General features: G+C 35.7%; 1 protein-coding gene across 1 annotated transcript; it reads right to left on the bottom strand.

Annotated features, from left to right (window-relative positions):
- Positions 1-3,647: 3,647 nt before the first annotated feature.
- Positions 3,648-11,357, bottom strand: LOC306845010 (R-spondin-2-like; the record flags this gene model as incomplete). The annotated part of the gene is made up of 5 exons (XM_079377492.1): positions 3,648-3,739; positions 6,287-6,484; positions 6,821-6,958; positions 7,377-7,559; positions 11,252-11,357. 5 exons carry the CDS (start codon positions 11,355-11,357, stop codon positions 3,648-3,650), a joined length of 717 nt encoding a protein of 238 aa, XP_079233618.1.
- Between the last annotated feature and the right edge of the window lie 9,189 nt (positions 11,358-20,546).

Below are 20,546 nucleotides of genomic sequence, written 5' to 3'. Positions count from 1 at the left end.
ATTTCAGCTTATGAATGTTTGTTGCACACCTTGATGACAGGGGTAGGGGGGCTGCCATATAAAGCACTGATGCTTCCCCAAATTCAAATTCAGATGCAGTGTGTTTTCCATGGTGGGTTTGAACAGTTTGGCTCTGGATGGAACGCTATTATCCTGACAGTGCTTTATGTGGGAGTCCTCTACCCCTGTTATCAGGCATTAAAATGTGCAACAAACATTTACAACAGAAAAAAAGAAGCATAAGCTGAAATGTGTACTCTCTCTGTCTCACTCTCTCACACACACACATGTTGGTTTTTGTGGTTTATGGGGACTCTCCATAGGCGTAATGGTTTTTATACTGAACAAACTGTGTGTGCTATTGCCCTACACCAACCCTACACCTAAACTTAGCCCTCACATGAGACTTTGTACATTTTTAGATTTTCAAAAAAAACACCATTTAGTATGTTTTTTAAGCCTTTTGAATTACAGGGACATAGGCAGAGTCCTCATAAACCACCTTCATATTGTAATACCTCCGTCATACCCATGTCATTATACAAATTTGTGTCCTCATAAACCACATAAACACACACACACACATTTTGACATACATGTTCAGGGTAAGTACTGTAATCCTACTGTATGTGTACAGTACGTACACTGAGTACTGCTGTTCAGTTGGCTCGTTTGGGGTAAAATTTCTTTAAATTTTTGATACATTTATATTTTTAAATACATAAATCTTTTTATTTTATTTGATAAATTGAACTGCTAGCAAAAACTTGGGTGCTGCAAATATTTGAGTTGCTCCTCCTCTTTGACTTGCCCCTCCCCTTCGAGTGACTCCTCCCCTTTGCGTGGCCCCTCCCCTAATCTCCTTAATCTGAGAGCCCTGTATATATATATATATATATGTGTGTGTGTGTGTGTGTGTGTGTGTGTGTGTGTGTGTGTGTGTATGTATATATGAGTACTTTAAAGGAAATTTCAGCAGCATTTCTTCAAACTGTTTCTTACGAAGTACCTGTATAATTTAATGTTCCCTTGACTTTAACTGTAATTTATAGTGGACATTTTCTAGATTAAAAGTAGGTGAAAAAATTGTTCTACATTTGTTAAACAAACTGTTTGTTCACTGAGGTCTCTCTCTCCCTTTCTAAGCACCTCGTTCGTGAATGCTAACCGACTAGAAGAGAAACTGGGAAAACGCTTATGATGCTTAAACAGTTTATGAGCCTCTCAGTAGGTTTGCAAAAAGAATGAATAAAATGACTCACTCATAGCACACAAAAAGTCGTCGTTACCATTAACCAACACCAGAGAACCTTGAACATGTATTGCAATATTAACTTCAATGCATTCAAATGTATTACAATTATTAATAAATCTTTTACTTTTCTAAGCGAGTAGTATCACAGTATTAGAAATGTTGAGGCACTGAGAAACCACCTAACTTCCCCAAATATCCTAGCAATCACGTAGCCTAGCAATGTCTAATTTAGAATATATTCATTAAATTGAGGGGATTATTAATAGCACTGTTTGTTAAAGTTAACACATGGTGGGTGGGTGTAGGGTTACAATGTTAAAGGCATCAGATCAGTTTACTTAAAGCACATGGAGACACCTGTGTAAACGCAATTTACAGTCAGTATCATTTATGTTTGTAGCATAATAGGTTTGACTAGCGATTACCAAAGCCTGTAGCCTATGTGCAATAGTGATGCTTCTCTTAGCAAACAGCACTAAGTGGTGCTTTAATCATATGGCGTGTGTTTGCATTCTTGAGAAGACGTGTCTCTTTGGATGCTGTTCGCACAGCATCAAGCTCACAACACATCATATAATGTGTCACTTCTCATTGTATTTGGCATGTTTTCTCTAAGACTCCCACTGAGATGTTTAAGGTTTGTTGCAAAGTTTCATTGGGACCTGGTGACCCTGCGCTGAGCGGATGACCTCTGAACTGGGTGCCTTTGTTGAGCTGTAGAAACAGCCCATGATGTTCATCCTTAATAGAAGGCTCATTTAATGTAGTGTATCTGTAGATTTATAGTTCAGGTAAACATTACCATCTAGTGGCTGAATATGGAAGAATGACGCTCTTAGAGGAGTACAGTGATGGTGGTAGAACAATAAAAAAATTGTAGAACAATAATAAAAAAAATCCTTATTTTATAAATATTTTACTTAGACTGTATATGCACAAATATTTTATTCAATCCTAGTTTAATGCTGGAAAAATAAGAAATGTTTTCTTTCAAAAATACAGTAACCCAGTTGATTTGGACTATTATAAATGACCAAAAGCAAATAAGAGATTGGCTAAAACCACTGATCTATAATAGAGAATTATATATAGATCAGTGGCTGAAACACACACTTATGGCTATTAACATGTATAAGGGGAAGCCGGGATTAGCTGTTGCATTTTTACTTTGTTTATTGACACAAAATAAAAAATGTATATATATATACCTTTGATATACCTTATAAGATATACCTTTGTCTGATCAGTCAGCATAGGCATTTACTTACCAAACAGCTTAAGCAATATTTTAATTTTTGTTAAGAGAATATAATAACCAAACATTATTTATTTATTTATTTATTTAATAAAATGTAATATGATGGGAAGTCAACATCTGCAATCCACTTCAGAAAGGGCTTTTATTTAAAAAAAAAAAAAAAAAAAAAAAAAAACATTATTCCTTTCTCTTTTGTATCATTTTCATAAAAAGTAAATATTCAGTTGGGTCTAATTGCTTTAGCGAGCAAAACTGTGATTTTTCCAGTAAATACATTTTAGCCGCCTATGAGAATACTGTGGAGGAAAGCACAAATAAATCACATTTAAATCAGCACATTCCCATCCTCCCATCCAAAAGCAGCATGTAGAACATTTCAGTTTTCACAGGGGGACAATAATCAGTTTCAAAAGAGAGAAAAAAGAGACAATGAGTTTAATGGTACAGTTAAGGCTCTAAGAAAATAATGCAATATTATACTTTAGTTTAAGTATTAATACTGGCAAGTTAACTTAGAAATATACATGAGGTATATACATTAATTTATCTCTTTTCTTATTTAAAAATAAATCTGTGCCACTGAGTCACATGACGTGTTCACAGCCAATCACTAAATAAATGGAGTACAAGTCATGGTCTTGGCATCTCTTTACACAATTCTTTCGATTATTATTGTTTCTTTTTTTTTTTCCTAATGCAATTATAGCAAAGAAGTGCAAATATAGGGAGAGTATGTGGTTGGAAAACACAGAACAACCCGAGGCATGTAGAGGAAGCTGTGGAGATACAGCTCAAACCACATGTCTGTTATTCATCAGATGGAAATGTACGGTGTCAGAGTCCAACATGGATCTTGTCTTTGTTAAACCACACTGTACTGGGGTTAAGTTAGGCGCTAGTATTGGGGAAAACCCTCCCAACTTGCCAATAAAATAAATGCATAAATACCTTTAAAAAAGGATGTGCAATCTCTTGCTACATGTCAGATCCTAATTATTGAAGTAAAAATATTAAAATATTAAATACAATTATTTATACAAAATAGTTTATAAACGGTTTATATATATATATATATATATATATATATATATATATATATATATATATATTTTTTTTTTTTTTTTTTTTTTACATTCATGGAGGTTCTGTGACAGTTTTGTTCCCAAAGAGCTTCAGCATTTTCTGTGCCTTTCTTCTTTCTTCTCTCCTTACATTTTTCCTTTTATCTGTCAAGATAAAACCATGAAACCATATAAAACAGTGAATCATATTCAAGTTAAACAATGTAGGCAGTAAAACCATATACTGTATGTCCTTTATTATTGATGTAGAGCATTAAGTATTCAGTTTGATCACTTCAATATGTCCGTCACATCTATAATCTAGCCAGAGTGACACAGAGAGCCAGAGTGCATTACATTTATTACAGAAATTATATTCTGCTGTGATTTTTTTTTGTTTTGTGTATTGATAAATTTCGATAAAAAACGACATAACATGTCATATAAGTGTCAAAGAAAAAGGTAATTTCTTTAGAAAGAAAGAAAGAAAGAAAGAAAGAAAGAAAGAAAGAAAGAAAGGAAATCAACTACAATATGGAAATTATCCTATGGTGACTGTCCTCATCTTCAGCTGTGAAATACAAAAATATATATAAAAGAAATGTGAATTTATGGACTCTATTTAAAAAAAGAAGAAGATGATGGCCCATGAATTTACACATTGCCTTAAAAATGCATTGAAGTCTCAAAATATTACTTTCTTCACTAAAATAAAAAAAATAAAAAAAATTAAACACTACAGTGCGACAAAATATCAACATAGAACAAAATGCAGTACTGATTTAAAAAGCCTAATTTATTTATTTATATAAATGTGAGCTGTTGACTTTCAATGCCTTAGTTTTAATTCTACATGCTGAAACAAGGATTTATTTTTGTTGTTTTTTGTGTTAGTTTGTCAATTTCTAACTGTCATGCAATGGACAGCTCATAACCTGAGAATGCTTCATTGACAGTGCTTCAAATGTTCATGTCTGGTTTGACTTTAAGATTCAAAATCAGCAACAGAGGAGCTTCAGAGTGGTATGTACTGTCGTCCTCAGAAAAGAGACAAAAAAAATATTCTGGAGCAAAAGCGGAACAAATAGTGTGCAGAGGTGGGCGCTTAAGTGTACTTATGCAACATTTTTGTTAGTTAAAACCAAATCACAATCCATGTTTGTCTTTTTCAAGGGGACATAATAAGAGCATCATAAAACTGGAGTAAACAGTTATTATGGCCTAAGGAGTGGGGTCTGTGGTCTGGAAAACACCACGGCTTGGCACGAATGTCACTTTTGCCATAATGTTTCCTGTTTTTCTCCTCTTGGTTCTCTCCAGTCTTTTTATATGTTGATATTCTCTGCCCTGCTTTTCACCTGCTGTAATTAAAGCTTCCTAACCTTTTCATTTTCTCCAGTTATGCACACTAAAATGTGATATTTAGAGCCCCGAATCATCTGTTTTAGGCCCACAGCGGCCACTGCCCTACCCTTTAATCCTAAAAACAACATCAGTCTCCATGTTAAGATCAGAGGTTTGTGTGTTATGATTTAGGCAGATATAAGTTTGGGTCACCTGTAGGGTCGTAACTGAAAACATTGGCAAATCTTCCGCTGTGAGCCCTTCTGAGATCTGCTGCCTGACTTCCATTAACTCTCAGGGCTACACTTGAAGACAAGGAAACTTGAGAAGAAAGGAAATGAAAAGGAATCTTGTGTTAATCTTGAGGACATCCAAGGACTAAATTAATTCATCGGGTTCTCATTGGTCACACCATCAGTAAGTCTTTGAGGTGTCAACTTCAGAGATAAACCACAATGGTACTGATGGAGAACATCTGATGTGGATAGTAACAGTAGAAATACTTTGTAATACTGTTTTTGAGTAGACTTTCAGCTGAATTCTCCTTCACTAAGATTATTAGTCAAGTCACCTTTATTTATATACATATAATCCTGATTGTGTCAAAGCAGCTTTACAGTGTCAACAGGAAAATAGATTATCAATAAAACAAAGAGTCAGTTTCCAGCTAAAGTCTGTTCGTTGATGATTCAGTGTTGTCGTCATCCAGTTAAGCTCTCTTACATAATATTTTTTTTTATTATATTTCATAATTATATTAATATATTATATAACATATTTCACTATTTATATGAATATTATTTGCCATTATTAATCTAATTAAAAATGTTTTTGTTAGTCCAATGAGTTGCTAAAAAGTCACAGCTCGTATTACTTTTTTTCCACCATACTATACATTTAATATCAAGTTGAGTGCATTGCATTGTTGGATACATCAGTTCTATGCATTCTACTTTATGTGCATGCATGCAGAACATTTGCACCTTATATTCTCCCATAAATACTAAGTATGCATTCCAAAGTGTTTTCTCATATGAAAATGACAGCAATGGAAATTACACACGGGTGCCATTTAAGGGCGACTGAAGGTGACAGAGAAAATATCACGCGTCGTTTTCTTAATGCCACCAGACATATGATCTGCCAGCGATAATGAAGATTGCTGCAAACAAATGCTTTCCAGTAGACCATCAAATGAAAACAAAACACAATTTCCCAAATTTAGTCATGGAATCATTTCAACTCTCTGTAGTGACAATGTTTGGATCTAGTGTTTCAGTTAATGTGAGTGTAGTGTGAGTGGCTACAAATAAAATAAAATAATAATAAAACAAGCAATTGGCCTGAACTTTTCAAAATATGATTCACCTTTTGGACACTTTCTCTTCATCTGGCATTTTCTATTCTCAGTCTGAGGTGAGCAGAGGACTTCTCTCTCTTCAGGCATGTTTCTGGACAGCTCACGGGTCCTGCTCTGCTGCCCCCATCTGACACCACAGCTCAGGCCGTTGTGCTGGCATGGGCTCCATTCACCCCAAAGCCCAAAGATACCGAGCACACAGCCTTCTGGAGTACAAACAGATGACGAATTCTTTACTTATTCTGCAAAATATATTTTATTTTGACTGACAGTTTTCATTTTTGGGTGAGCTATTACTGATCTTTATTTCCTAATTGATAAACTCTGCAAAATCAACATTACTGAACTGAACTAAATCAACACTCAACTGACTTGAGCTGAATAATAACACTATTGTTTTCTGTAGGGCTATTTTACTGCTGAAATTGCATTAGTTTCATGAATGAAGAACCGTGCAACATTAATATTGCTATTTTCATTTTTATTACTTTATTACTGTTTTACTTCCATAAAGAAGGTCTGAAAACGAGTCAAGTGCTTACCAACACAGTCTGTGGACTGAGGAAATGTGCCCTCTGGACAGTTTTTGAAGCATTTGCCTTTGAAGAGCAGATATCCTCCCTTGCACTTGGTGCAGAAGTCTTTGTTGAAACACCTCTCGCACTCTGGAGCTTTGCATTCTGGGAGAAATATGTATGAGGATTACAGTCTTAAGGTGTGTGGTAATGTTGCAGGCTTTTTTACAGAATTTTTACAATTAAAAAATTTTATATTATAGATATATTTTTTACACATTTGACCATGTTTAATATGTGAGTAAATACCAAATATTAGTGAGAATATAAAAAAAATATGCATTTTAAATATTCCTTTAAATACTGATTTAATAATATTTTAGACATATTTTTAAATTATTATTAGTATTATACTATCTGTATTCATTTTAAATAAATATAAAATAAACATAAATAATAATAATAATAAAGAAATCCAAATTTTTCAAGAGGTTTGGATATTACTGATATTATATCATATATCATACAGACATTACTGTACAATTATTGGATATATATTAACTCTTTTCTAGGATGGACTCACTCATGCAGCGGTTGAGATCTTTGCCTCGGAGGCCGAAGTGTCCGGATGGACAGGAGTGAACACAAGAGCCGTGGTGACTCATGCCATCTCTGTTCAGGAACAGGAAGAGGCGTTCAGAGCAGCGCAGACAGCCATTTCCCTTCGAACACTCCAGACAGCTCCTGCAATCCTGTCGCCAGCTCTCTGAAAAACATTTCAAATCATTATTAGCAAACAGGAAATGTAGCATCGCAAGGGAGCGTGTCTAAGACTGCGCACTGGGATTTATGTGCAGTCCCATTATCTGACACATTACACTTTCTGCGGTGACATTTAAGGGTTTTGAGATGACATTCTAAAGGCCGTAAGCCTGTATGTCATCTCTGCGGCTTCTTGAAAAGGGCCTTGGCTTCTTTCTCTCACCTAACTAAACTCAAGAAATTATACTGCAGTGTGCATTTTAGCAATGCAGGATTTGAACTTTAATGTGTGCATAATCATGATTAATTGTGATAAATGATGCAATCAAGACTTAATTTATATCTAGAAAGCCGATTGTCTAGCAACCACCCAGAACACCCTAGAAACCACATAGCAACACCCTAGCATTATGGTGCCAAGATTTGCATGCTTAAGTACAATGCATGGGTAATTCACAATGTAAAAATATAGTTTAGGCAAATCATAATAACTATATATATATATATATATATATATATATATATATATATATATATATATATATATATTATAGGCAATATATATTTATAATTTTTTTAAATATTCAAAATTAAATAATACAATTGGTACATGCGAAACATATAGCGACCAATATTAAAATTTGTACATGCAAAACTTTTGAATGACAAAGTATATTATGCATTTTGGTTATGGACACTTTTTTGTTTTGTTTTATCATCTCCACATCTATCAAGTCCACATCTAAAACCATTAGGGTCCCACAAAACAATTGAGGCCCAGTTGTTAAAGGTCAGGGCCATTAAATAAAGTAACTGGTTCAATCCCTTCAAAGAAAGAGATATGAGCCATCACCATTGTGCCCTTAAGCAAGACACATATCCCTGGATTGCTCCATGAGTTCATTGTTGTAGTAAGTCAACTGTATAAAAGCATCTGCTAAATAACTGTTTACTCTCTCTCAGTCTTTTCCCAAAATGTGTTCTTGATGTACAGAGTGCATGCATGTTTACATTCGACCGATGCTAAAGCCAGAGACTGGAGATTGAAGCCTCTTGTCTGCGTGTGTTGTGTCACACTGAGCCACTGGAGAGGGTTTGCAGGGGGGAGATGTGAGGAAACTGCCAGCTGGTTCGTATCTTCATGTCCTTCATTCGGGAAATAAAGAGAGACACCACTGTCTAAAAAGACATCGGTGAGCCAAGCTGAGATGCTTCCGCTGAGTTCTCATCAATATATTGTTCACTATTTTCTGCATGGATGTCAATCAAATGAAACTGAGAAAATATGGGGAAATACAATTGAGAAATGAAGGCCAGATACTTCTACAACTGTGACTGAATATGCTCTGAGACGGAGTATTGAACTGAGAAAAGTCTGTGCATTTTTGCTCTGTAGGACATCATTTATATATATGTATATATATAACTTTATAACTTTTTGCTTTATGACATTTTTTATTTGCAGGTTTTACAAACAAATTAGTGCTAGTTTGTATAGGTACATAATTGGTTGGTTATATATGCTTGGGCTTTTACGATAGCTGGACAGACAGACAGATATATAGATAGATAGACAGAGAGAGAGCGAGAGATACAGTAGAGTATATGCAGAATATAGCCATCTCTAATTTAATTTCAAACATTCAAGTATAACATAAGGGGGCTTTGAGGAAAAAAAATCAATACCTAAAGCAACCCATACTGAAGCAGAGTAATGGCTCAGCCATCATAAATTAGAGCTGATGCTTCGTGACTATTCTGGAAAATCAGTGCTAAATAAACTGACTGATCTTGCCGCAGTGCATCAAGATTTATTACCAACTGGTTTATATTTCAGTCTAGTTCTGCTGAAAATATTCACATGATCCACATCACTGATAATGCATCGCATGCATTGACTTTACAACTGCCAATCCATTCTAGATAAAGGTAATACCAGTTTCATTTTTGTTTTTCCATTTAGATCGCAGTCTCAGACCATCACTTTAACACTCTTCATACTGGTAAAGTCGTGGATGTTTAACACTTAGAAGAGACGTTTACTGCCTCATCAGTCACTGAGTCAACATTGGTTCTATAGCATATTTCATTTTATATCAAATATAATAGCAAACATATGATATTATATACAATTACTACTACTTATTAAAATTAAGTTCCAAAATCACACAAGCCTATGACATAGAATCAAATACAAACAAACCACTGGATGAACACTACACAGTAAATGAACCTTTGGAAATTTTCATACAGTCTTAGCTAAAAACAAAATGCCCAGCATATAATGGTGCCAAAGTACTAAACAGCAACAAACACAACCAGAACTTTCCTAACAACTGTCTAATGCACTTCAGAATCTTCCTGCTCCATCATGTCACTGCATGTAAAGACAAACATTTGTCTTTGAGAGTTTTTATCAGTGGTGTAGATTTATGCAGCTAATGACTATTTTACTGAATCAAAAGTATTTTTATATAGTAACAAAGTCTGCACTATTCAATATTGCCTCTGTATCTACACAATATATACTATAATAATAATAATATACTCTCCAAATGGCCTTTAGCCCCAAGTGTGAGTTAAATGACCTCTGTGATTTTCAGTCACAATAAACTTCTTTTCTTTTTAGGTTTGCATCAATTAATATTAAATAAAACATATTGTCTTGTTACAGTAGATATTTCGGGATCATAAAAAATGACAATCAATCACAGTGATTTATTCATTTGTATTAATATTAATTTATCAATTTTTAATCAATCACAGAAATCGTCTATATTTAGCAGCACTGAACTGATGCTGTAAGACCCTCGTCTATATCACATATGGCTCCATCAATACAGCGCTATCAACTCCATTCAGCAATTAGACCTGCATCAGGATTTAAAACTTCACACAATAACTTTCATTTTTTTATTTAATCTCTAAAGTGTTTTCTAAAGCGAAATTATAATTATCTTATTTCAACAGGATGCCAAATCACAACAACTAACTAGAACAGAAATGTGCCATATTACAATTCTAAGCTTCAAATAGCCAGGGAAAGTTACTGCAACACACAGCCTCAAGTAACTAACTTATTACTGTCAGTAAATGGTGACAACATGTTCAATAAATATACATATTTAATTAAACAAAATCGAAATAATTCTTTGCAAGTGAAAATATTACGGTTGCCAAGTATGGTATAAATCCTTTACTTTATAATTCTACTATTAATCACACACCTGTCTATTTGCATAAATCGCATCTGTTTAAACCACTTTGAATCTGGCTCATCCAATCAGATTTGAGAGTCGGAACTATTCTTTGCATAAAACAACTCAACATTTGTGTAAACATGCAATATTTGGTATTGGTGCACGTATTGAAATTACCATTACAAAAAAAGTACCACGGCATAAGAATTTCACTACCATGAAGCATATAGACGAACTCGAAGAATACCATGGTACAATCTCAGAAAAAAGATACACTTTTATGTCTTATTTACGCCTAAAGAGTACACATTACCTAACATTAAAAGTACATCTTGGAACATAAATGGTCAATTTTAGTAGGTTTTGAAAAGGTACCGCCCCAGTGACAAACTTTGTACCTTTTTTTCTGAGAATGTAACATATCCATAAACTATAGTTTTTGGTACTTTTTTTTAGGTGTATTGTTATTATCGTTTAAAAGCAGATATGATCTTACCACTTCGTTTTCTCGCAGCTAATGTCAATATAAGCGTCTGACAAACAAGGGAGAGGAGAGCCAAAAGTTGCCAATGCATCTGGACAAGGAACAGGTTCTGTAACATCTGCCTGAAAGACTGCCTCTGAAAGAGAGCCGGCCTCCACTCTGCCTCATGGAAACTCATGGTGAACAGCCTGATGCTCACCCTGCCCACATCACCTGATCTCCACCAACATCTGTCCAATTTACCTTTCAGCTGTTGAGTAATTGTGCTCGTTTCAGGATGTCGTATTGCACGTATTCCACCTTTAATGTCGCATACCTGAGGAAAAACTCCACTTTTGACCTTTCTGTCAACCCACAATCCTAATCCTGACTATTTCATCCCTCTATATTTAGATGGTTTAGAAGATCTGGGTTTATTTTTCCAAACACAGTGGAATACAGATTTTTTCAGTTTGCTGTGGTTGTGGTGCCCTGGATCGTGCAGATCTCCTTCCTGTTCTCCGCAGCTTTGAGATTGGGTTTGTTTAGTTTATAATATAAAGTTGAGGGTATCATTAAAGATCTGTGGGGAAAAAAAAAGAGCGAAAAGAGTAAGCGTATATATCTCAAATACATCTTGTAACTTGCCATCTGCAGTTTGTCACTGCTGGTTGTCCTACATTTCACTGCTGGTTATACTCTGTATAATTGTGTATGTGACAAATAAAAATCTTGATATTCTTCTCATGGGGCTGTCTTAACAAACAGCAAATGTTTCACAAAAAATGCAGGAATTAGAGCAGATATAAGCAAACAAACCAGTCAAAACAGTTTTCATTGGTAATTGGGCTACTGTTCCTTCCAAATATTATTAAGAGGGCTGTTTACAACATGCTTTAGAAGTCCATTTGTATGTAGTTAGATATTTCTTTCAGTTTTCTCCTCACCGCTTGCATAAGTTCTCCATTTCAAGTGCATTTGTTTAAAATCAAAATGTAAAAATGATAAACTATTGATATTTATTTAATGCCAAGATTTACATTAAACATGAAGAATTAACAAGCATTCAGTCATGCATGCAATCAATGGTACATCGAAAAATTTCAAAACATTGTAGTACCATGATGGAGTCACATACACTGGGGTTTTGTTGAACATGGTACCATGGTACTATCATGGTATTCACACAGTACATCAGTACTGTGATGATATCACAAATCAAGTTTTAAAAAGTACTGTGGTATACCTACTATGGTTTTGAACCATATGGTACCACATAATATTTCATATGGTACTTCAGTATACATATATCATGGTATTCATCCCTCCCCAAAAAATATGGTTATACCATGGTATATTTTTTAAAAGTGATATCAGACGATAGCCCTTGCAAATCAAGTATCAAAAAGTACTGTGGTATACCGACTATGGCACCATGTATGGTACAATTACTATAATACTATGGTACTAAAATTCATGTACCATGGTATTTTGTATGGTACTCCAATAGTGTATTTTCAAAAAACATGGTACTACTACGGTACACGTATAGAAAACATAGTAGTAATGGTATGTGTTCGTAGTTTTTGTAAGTGATGTAAACTGCATGGTACGTGAATATGGTAAACATTCATTACTGTGGTATATGTCAAAGTAATATTTATCAATCATAATTATCCTTACAAAAAGTCCTGTGATGCATCAGATGGTATCTGTCAATGTACCATGATATTACTATCTGATATCATTACTGTATCATGGTATAGGTGTGGCTTTGATAATTTTGTACCATTCGAGAACAACCAAAGCCTTGTGTCCCGCACGCATGCAGGCTGATATCACAAACCCAAGGTTGTGAACTCTCGAATCGGCTCTGTGTTTGATAAGCGGGCTGAAAGAGCATGGAGGGGGGATAGGCGCCGCTGCGCTCATGACATCCCACTAAATACGCACCAGATGCGGTGGGTAAGATACCGGCCGTTCAGAGGCACGCCATGAGGCAGTGGCACTACACATCTCTGTTGCGCTCTCTTCCAATCAGTGTAACTCCACTGGATTCAAAGCTCGCCGTCAGCTCTGGGTCTGCTGTGATGTCAGGGAGCCCACTTCCCTGCTGGTTCTCGTTTGTTGGATTGTCTCTCTGGTTTCCTTTGAGGCTGATATGGATGCACTGAGATGGGCAGCTCTCCACGGCCTTGAAGTGCCTGGTTCTCAATCTAATCACAAGATAAAGACACAGACTTACAGATGCATAAAAGATATTACATAGCTACCGTTCTTTTTTTCCAAAAAGGTTTTTAGCTTTCAGCATGTCTTTTAACATCTGTAAACAGTCAAATCTCTTTTCCCTTTACCATTTCCTTTGACAGAGATCATGTTTTACATAGGACTGCCATAATGCATGCATTCATTTAACAGAAAGGTCCATTCAGAAATGAAAACTGTGTCATTATTTACTCACCTTCATGTTGTTCCAATTCAGGATGAAACAAAATAAGAGGTTTTTTTGGAGAAATGCGCAGCTCTTCTCCATGAAACAAATGCTTATTGAGACCTTGGCCTGTCAAAGCTCCAGAAAGGACAAAAAAGCATCAAAAGGAACCATAGAAGTCTCTGTGCCGTATGCAAGTGAAACTATTTTTTGTTTTGTCATTTTTAAAAAGAAAAACTATTTCCCAAAGGGAGAAAAAAATCAAGATACATTCTTTAAAATAAATAAATGTTATTACTTTGTTGCGGAAGATATTCTATCTTGTTTTAAGGATGATTAAAGTAAAGTAAAGTAAAAGTAAAGTCGTGACGTATTGTCAAGTATGGTGACCCATACTCGAAATTGGTGCTCTGCATTTAACCCATCCAAGTGCACACACACAGCAGTGAGTAGTGAACAAATGCACACACACACACACACACCGTGAACACACACCCGGAGCAGTGGGCAGCCATGCTGCGGCGCCCGGGGAGCAGTTGGGGGTTCGGTGCCTTGCTCAAGGGCACCTCAGTCGTGGTATTGAGGGTGGAGAGAGCGCTGTACATTCACTCCCCCCACCTACAATTCCTGCCGGCCCGAGACTCGAACCCGCAACCTTTCGATTACGAGTCCGACTCCCTAACCATTAGGCCACGACTTTCCACGATTCCATTAGATATTTAAACTTTAATAAGAGAAAACTATTTAATAAAGCTATATTTTCTAAGCTTCTAAGCTTGTTTTTGGATATTTTGTTCTACTGGAAAACAAAAGAAAAAATGATTTTACAATGCTAGTTGTTATGTATCCAACTTCCAATTTTTCCCAAATATAACATTTTTATTCCTCGCAGGATGATTTATTTGCCTCTGCCAAAAAAGTCAAATCTGCTACTGCCTTTTAAAGTGGTAGTTTCATTTAACACTGACCTGCACTGTCACCTTCTTGTTTCCCTTAACTCATTCATCAGTTCACAGAAACACTTAAAACACAGACATACTGATGACTGACACTCTAAAGTCTGCAGGTCTAGAGTGAAGAATGCACAAGGAATGCATGAAACATTCCTTCAGTATTGCCCAGATGGGATGTGGGAGTGAGTTTTGAAGACATCATATTTCTGTCAAACTCTCTGAAGCTGATTAAAATGTAATGTTTATTATTAATATCCTTATGATTATCAATTTGATTCATAAATGTCAGACATTTCCAAACTGAACATTTCAGCTAACAGCCAAGTTTAATAGACAGTTTAGCTGATTGACAGGTTGAAGAGGTGTATGTAACGGTCTAGCAGTATCTGTCTGTAAAAGAGAAAGACAAGAAGTGGAGACTCACTCTGAGGTGCAAAGAAAAGAAGTTCAAGTTTTCACAGACAGCTCAGATAGATAAAGTAGCAGGGCATCTCAAACGAGGACCATATGCTCCACCTGGACTGTGTGTAATGTGCTCAACAGGACAAGAGCAGCCAAAGCACGCTAACAACGTCTCATACTTGGCATGCAGATCTCTCTGTCTGTCTACTCTATCTATCTACTCTCTAAAATTGTATTTATAGTTGCATGTGGATTTTTACGGCAATGCTTTGAGGATTTCACGCATTCTTTGGTAATGTTTGATTTTACTTGTCTTTGCAACCACACTATTATAATTTTGTCATGCAGTAAAACCTTTACTAACTAACCACAATTTATAGTTGCAGAAATGTTTTTGTGTCTAAACTTCTGCAGATATCTGAAGCGATGCTTGAAAAACAAAACAATTTAAATAACACAATTATTTAAATGAAATAAAATAAGACAAAATAAAATAAAATATGGAAGGACTAACTGTCAGATGACTCTTCATCAGATTTTATTTGGATGTTTTATCACGTGACTCGTTGTGTTGTGATAAGTAGCTTCTGGCTTTGATGTGCAACTGAATATCTCGTTTTTCATCATAATGACGCGCCAAGTCTGGACCTCATTAGGTAACCAGCTGAAAACCTTCACACATGGTGGCCTTACTGTCAGAAAAACCTGAACCTGTGTGGACCAACCTACTGAAACTATGAGCTCTTATTCTCTGTATGTGATCTGAAGTCAACATATGCCTTCAAGATAGCAGACTCTAGACCTTCATACCTATCGGGCTTACAGTAAATCCTCAAGACTTTGAGAACTGAACTCATCTAATCTTTCCAAGCTGAAGACCTACAGTCTTTAACAGGAAAATGAAAACACCTGTTTCGGGTTTTCCTGCATGTCTGTTCACTGCGGCGAGAGGAAAAGCTGACCAATGCTAGAGTCTTGTGGGTGGTTACTAGGACGTTGCTATGGAGGGATTTTAGAAATTTGCAATGTTTCTACAGCATTTTTTTCAGGTGACTGCAAGTTGTTAGGTGTAGTGTGTGCGTTAGGCTTGATTGTTAGCATTTGACAGTCACTTTGGATTAAAAAATGTGTGCTAAATGACAATGTAAATCTATACAATTTTCTAAAAACAAGAAAACATCAAACAATTTTGCTATTGCAAGATTAATTTACAATGCTACAGGCATTTAGGTGATTGCATATACAGGTCCTTTTCAAAAAATTTGCATATTGTGATAAAGTTCATTATTTTCTGTAATGTACTGATAAACATTAGACTTTCATATATTTTAGATTCATTACAACACAACTGAAGTAGTTCAAGCCTTTTATTGTTTTAATATTGATGATTTTGGCATACAGCGCATGAAAACCCAAAATTCCTATCTCAAAAAATTAGCATATTTCATCCGACCAATAAAAGAAAAGTGTTTTTAATACAAAAAAAGTCAACCTTCAAATAATCATGTTCAGTTATGCACTCAATACTTGGTCGGGAATCCTTTTGCAGAAATGACTGCTTCAATGCGGCGTGGCATGGAGGCAATCAGCCTGTGGCACTGCTGAGGTGTTATGGAGGCCCAGGATGCTTCGATAGCGGCCTTAAGCTCATCCAGAGTGTTGGGTCTTGGTCTCTCAACTTTCTCTTCACAATATCCCACAGATTCTCTATGGGGTTCAGGTCAGGAGAGTTGGCAGGCCAATTGAGCACAGTAATACCATGGTCAGTAAACCATTTACCAGTGGTTTTGGCACTGTGAGCAGGTGCCAGGTCGTGCTGAAAAATGAAATCTTCATCTCCATAAAGATTTTCAGCAGATGGAAGCATGAAGTGCTCCAAAATCTCCTGATAGCTAGCTGCATTGACCCTGCCCTTGATAAAACACAGTGGACCAACACCAGCATCACTGACTGTGGGTACTTGACACTGGACTTCAGGCATTTTGGCATTTCCCTCTCCCCAGTCTTCCTCCAGACTCTGGCACCTTGATTTCCGAATGACATGCAAAATTTGCTTTCATCCGCTGAGCAACAGTCCAGTGCTGCTTCTCTGTAGCCCAGGTCAGGCGCTTCTGCCGCTGTTTCTGGTTCAAAAGTGGCTTGACCTGGGGAATGCGGCACCTGTAGCCCATTTCCTGCACACGCCTGTACACGGTGGCTCTGGATGTTTCTACTCCAGACTCAGTCCACTGCTTCCGCAGGTCCCCCAAGGTCTGGAATCGGTCCTTCTCCACAATCTTCCTCAGGGTCCGGTCACCTCTTCTCGTTGTGCTGCGTTTTCTGCCACACTTTTTCCTTCCCACAGACTTCCCACTGAGGTGCCTTGATACAGCACTCTGGGAACAGCCTATTCGTTCAGAAATTTCTTTCTGTGTCTTACCCTCTTGCTTGAGGGTGTCAATGATGGCCTTCTGGACAGCAGTCAGGTCGGCAGTCTTACCCATGATTGCGGTTTTGAGTAATGAACCAGGCTGGGAGTTTTTAAAAGCCTCAGGAATCTTTTGCAGGTGTTTAGAGTTAATTAGTTGATTCAGATGATTAGGTTAATAGCTCGTTTAGAGAACCTTTTCATGATATGCTAATTTTTTGAGATAGGAATTTTGGGTTTTCATGAGCTGTATGCCAAAATCATCAATATTAAAACAATAAAAGGCTTGAACTACTTCAGTTGTGTTGTAATGAATCTAAAATATATGAAAGTCTAATGTTTATCAGTACATTACAGAAAATAATGAACTTTATCACAATATGCTAATTTTTTGAAAAGGACCTGTATAGCTAAAGATATAGATTTAGCTCCTTTACCAAAATCTTTGAGATTTTTTCACATCGTATCATAAGCCAGATAAAATCATAAGTCAATAAATGTAAAAGCACACCTCTATTCTGCATTTAAACATTATGTCTGAATGAAACAATGACAAAAGAAACTATTGCTGGTTGGTTTTTATATGTCGGTCAGATTGTTCTTGGCCAAACTAGGCTGAAAAGTGGTCTAGTCAAAAGTCTTAGAAATGATACTGTTGCCATGAATTGTCACTTTTCATTAAAGCAGATACTTTTGAGTACACATCAGACAGCAGCAAAGACTAATGTAGATGGGCAGTACTGTACCTTTCTAGAAGGTGCGTCATGAATTATGAACCCTTGAACTTTGAGTGGCATCATACAGAGACGACACTGAGCTGACGTACAGGCTCTTGATTGCTGTTGGCATCAAATACACATCTGGAGGCCATAATGGCAAAAGGAGGCTTTTTAAAGCTCCCTTAAGAGCAAATGGGTAGTTGACATGAAAGTAAGATTTTTAAATGCTTTTGAAAGAACTCTCTTATGCTCACTAGCTGCATTCATTTAATCGAAAATCCATTAAAACAGTATATAGCAAAATATTATTAAAATTTTAGTATATTTTATCATTACTCCAGTCTTCCATGTCACATGATCCTTCAGAAAGTTGGACTGCTTCATCTTTTTTTTAACATTATGTCTTTACTTAAAATTTTTAGCAACTTAATGCATCCTTGCTAAATAAATTTATTAATTTCTTTAAAAAAAAAACGTACTAACCCCATTAAAAGACTACATGAAAAACTTAAATTCATACATCAAATTGCATAACTACTCACAAAATCACAGCACACTTCAGTGACCACATTTTCAGTATTGTGGTTCATAGTTATATACAGCTTTTTGTTTAATACAGTATTTATTGTTTACTAGAGGAGAAAGTCCCAGAAATTCTGTCAAAGCAGAAAATATCCAAGCAGTGAATCTATGTGTTCTTTAAATTAAAGTTAAAAGGTTCATGGGGCTCTTGTAAGTGCTGTAATTGAATGTAAGCCACACTGAAGTGTTGGTTAGATAGCAGGCCTGCGCTCTGGAGTAAGCTTCTGTGCAATGTGTTTTCAATGTACTGTAAGTCAAACCAGATGCTGATGTTATTGATATTTTTAGCTTGAGAATGTCAAGTAAAGCCATGAACAATGAACTGGAATCCTTTCGTTCGTTCATGATTTTAAAGCACCACAAGATTAAAACGCTCACTTGAAGGATTCTAAATGCACTGCATTGTGATGTAGGGGACGGTTGCAACACTTTTTGCATTTCCTTTAGTTTTTCAGAGACTGTTTGCATTAAAAAGACAGGATTTTAATACAATAAAGCAACATTAGTCGGCTACTCACCCACGTTGCTGTAACATGTGCACATATGATTATATACACATAATTGAATAAATAAAGTCAAATGTTGCAACTGACCCCACAACAGGGGACGGTTGCAACATTCATTAAATTGTAATTAGAACCATTCTTAAATATCATTTTGCAGTGTCTTTATTTTATTAATGCATAGATATGGTCTTTAATAAGTTAAATTGGCTGTATAAAAACAAAGAATAGTAAATGTGAAAAAGAAAAAAAAATCAAGTAACGTAACAACCTTGTCTTGGTTAATTATTACAATACATTTGAACAACAAAATATTAATTTAATCAGAATCAAGACACTAAAACTTAATAATAGCCTACTTCTGTTAACATCTGTGAAAGGTTACTGAACTAAGGCCAGTTGCATGAACTTAGTCACTGTCTTAAGAACTAGTCTGACCAACTAGCAATGTTTTAACTGTCCCCACCCTTGACAGCCGTGATAAAACTTGGTATAACCTAATAGCTTGACACAATATCTTTGACACATGCTAGCTATGCCTATTAGAAGCTAAGAAAACACAGATATAAATTATGTTTTTACAATGCTTCACGCAAACAACTTAGTATGACAAAAAAAAAAAATCTGATGATTAAAAAAATACTTTTTTCTACCATGAAAATATTTTTTTTTGTAAAAGGAATGGTCACATGTGCCTGATTTCATCCAGGAAGGATGGGGGGCTGATTTAGCATGTGCAGTATGAATATCATCACTGTAGCTCATTCCTGATTGTAGAAATAAGCCATGTTGCAACCGTCCCCACTCTCCCCTATATTATTGTTACCTTAGCCAACAAAATTTTTACAATGTAAATGAATATTGTAGCCAGTAAATATTAATTAAATAAATACATACATAAATAAAATAAACATAACTATTTATAAATTAATATCCAGTGGACATTAAATGAATGAATTATATATCAATTTATGAAAAGGCTCTATTATAAACAGGTGGTGACAGAAAAAAAAATAATAATAAATAAATAAAAAAAAACTACTTAAATGTAAAAGTACTGTGAATGGTATATTGTGATCTTTTATAAGACAACACACTTAACTCCACAGACAAAACGCCCAACTATTGCAGGCAAACAAACCGTATTAATTCGAATAAACTCTAAAATATTCGGGTTAAAGTGCATGTAATTAATATAACGGTTGCTATATTTTATCACTGTCTGAAAAGTGACAGCGTGTTATAAATCAGAATTTATAAATAATCTATTTTTCAAAAGTGTCCTGTGTCCCTTCGCTTTTAATGTCAACGGAACGAATGTTCAGTCGCTT

Source organism: Barbus barbus, assembly GCF_936440315.1.
Source record: "Barbus barbus genome assembly, chromosome: 25".
In the NCBI taxonomy this organism is placed as follows: domain Eukaryota; kingdom Metazoa; phylum Chordata; class Actinopteri; order Cypriniformes; family Cyprinidae; genus Barbus; species Barbus barbus.
The sequence above is the reverse complement of the archived record's forward strand: the minus strand, read 5'-3'. Positions and strand labels throughout refer to the sequence as shown.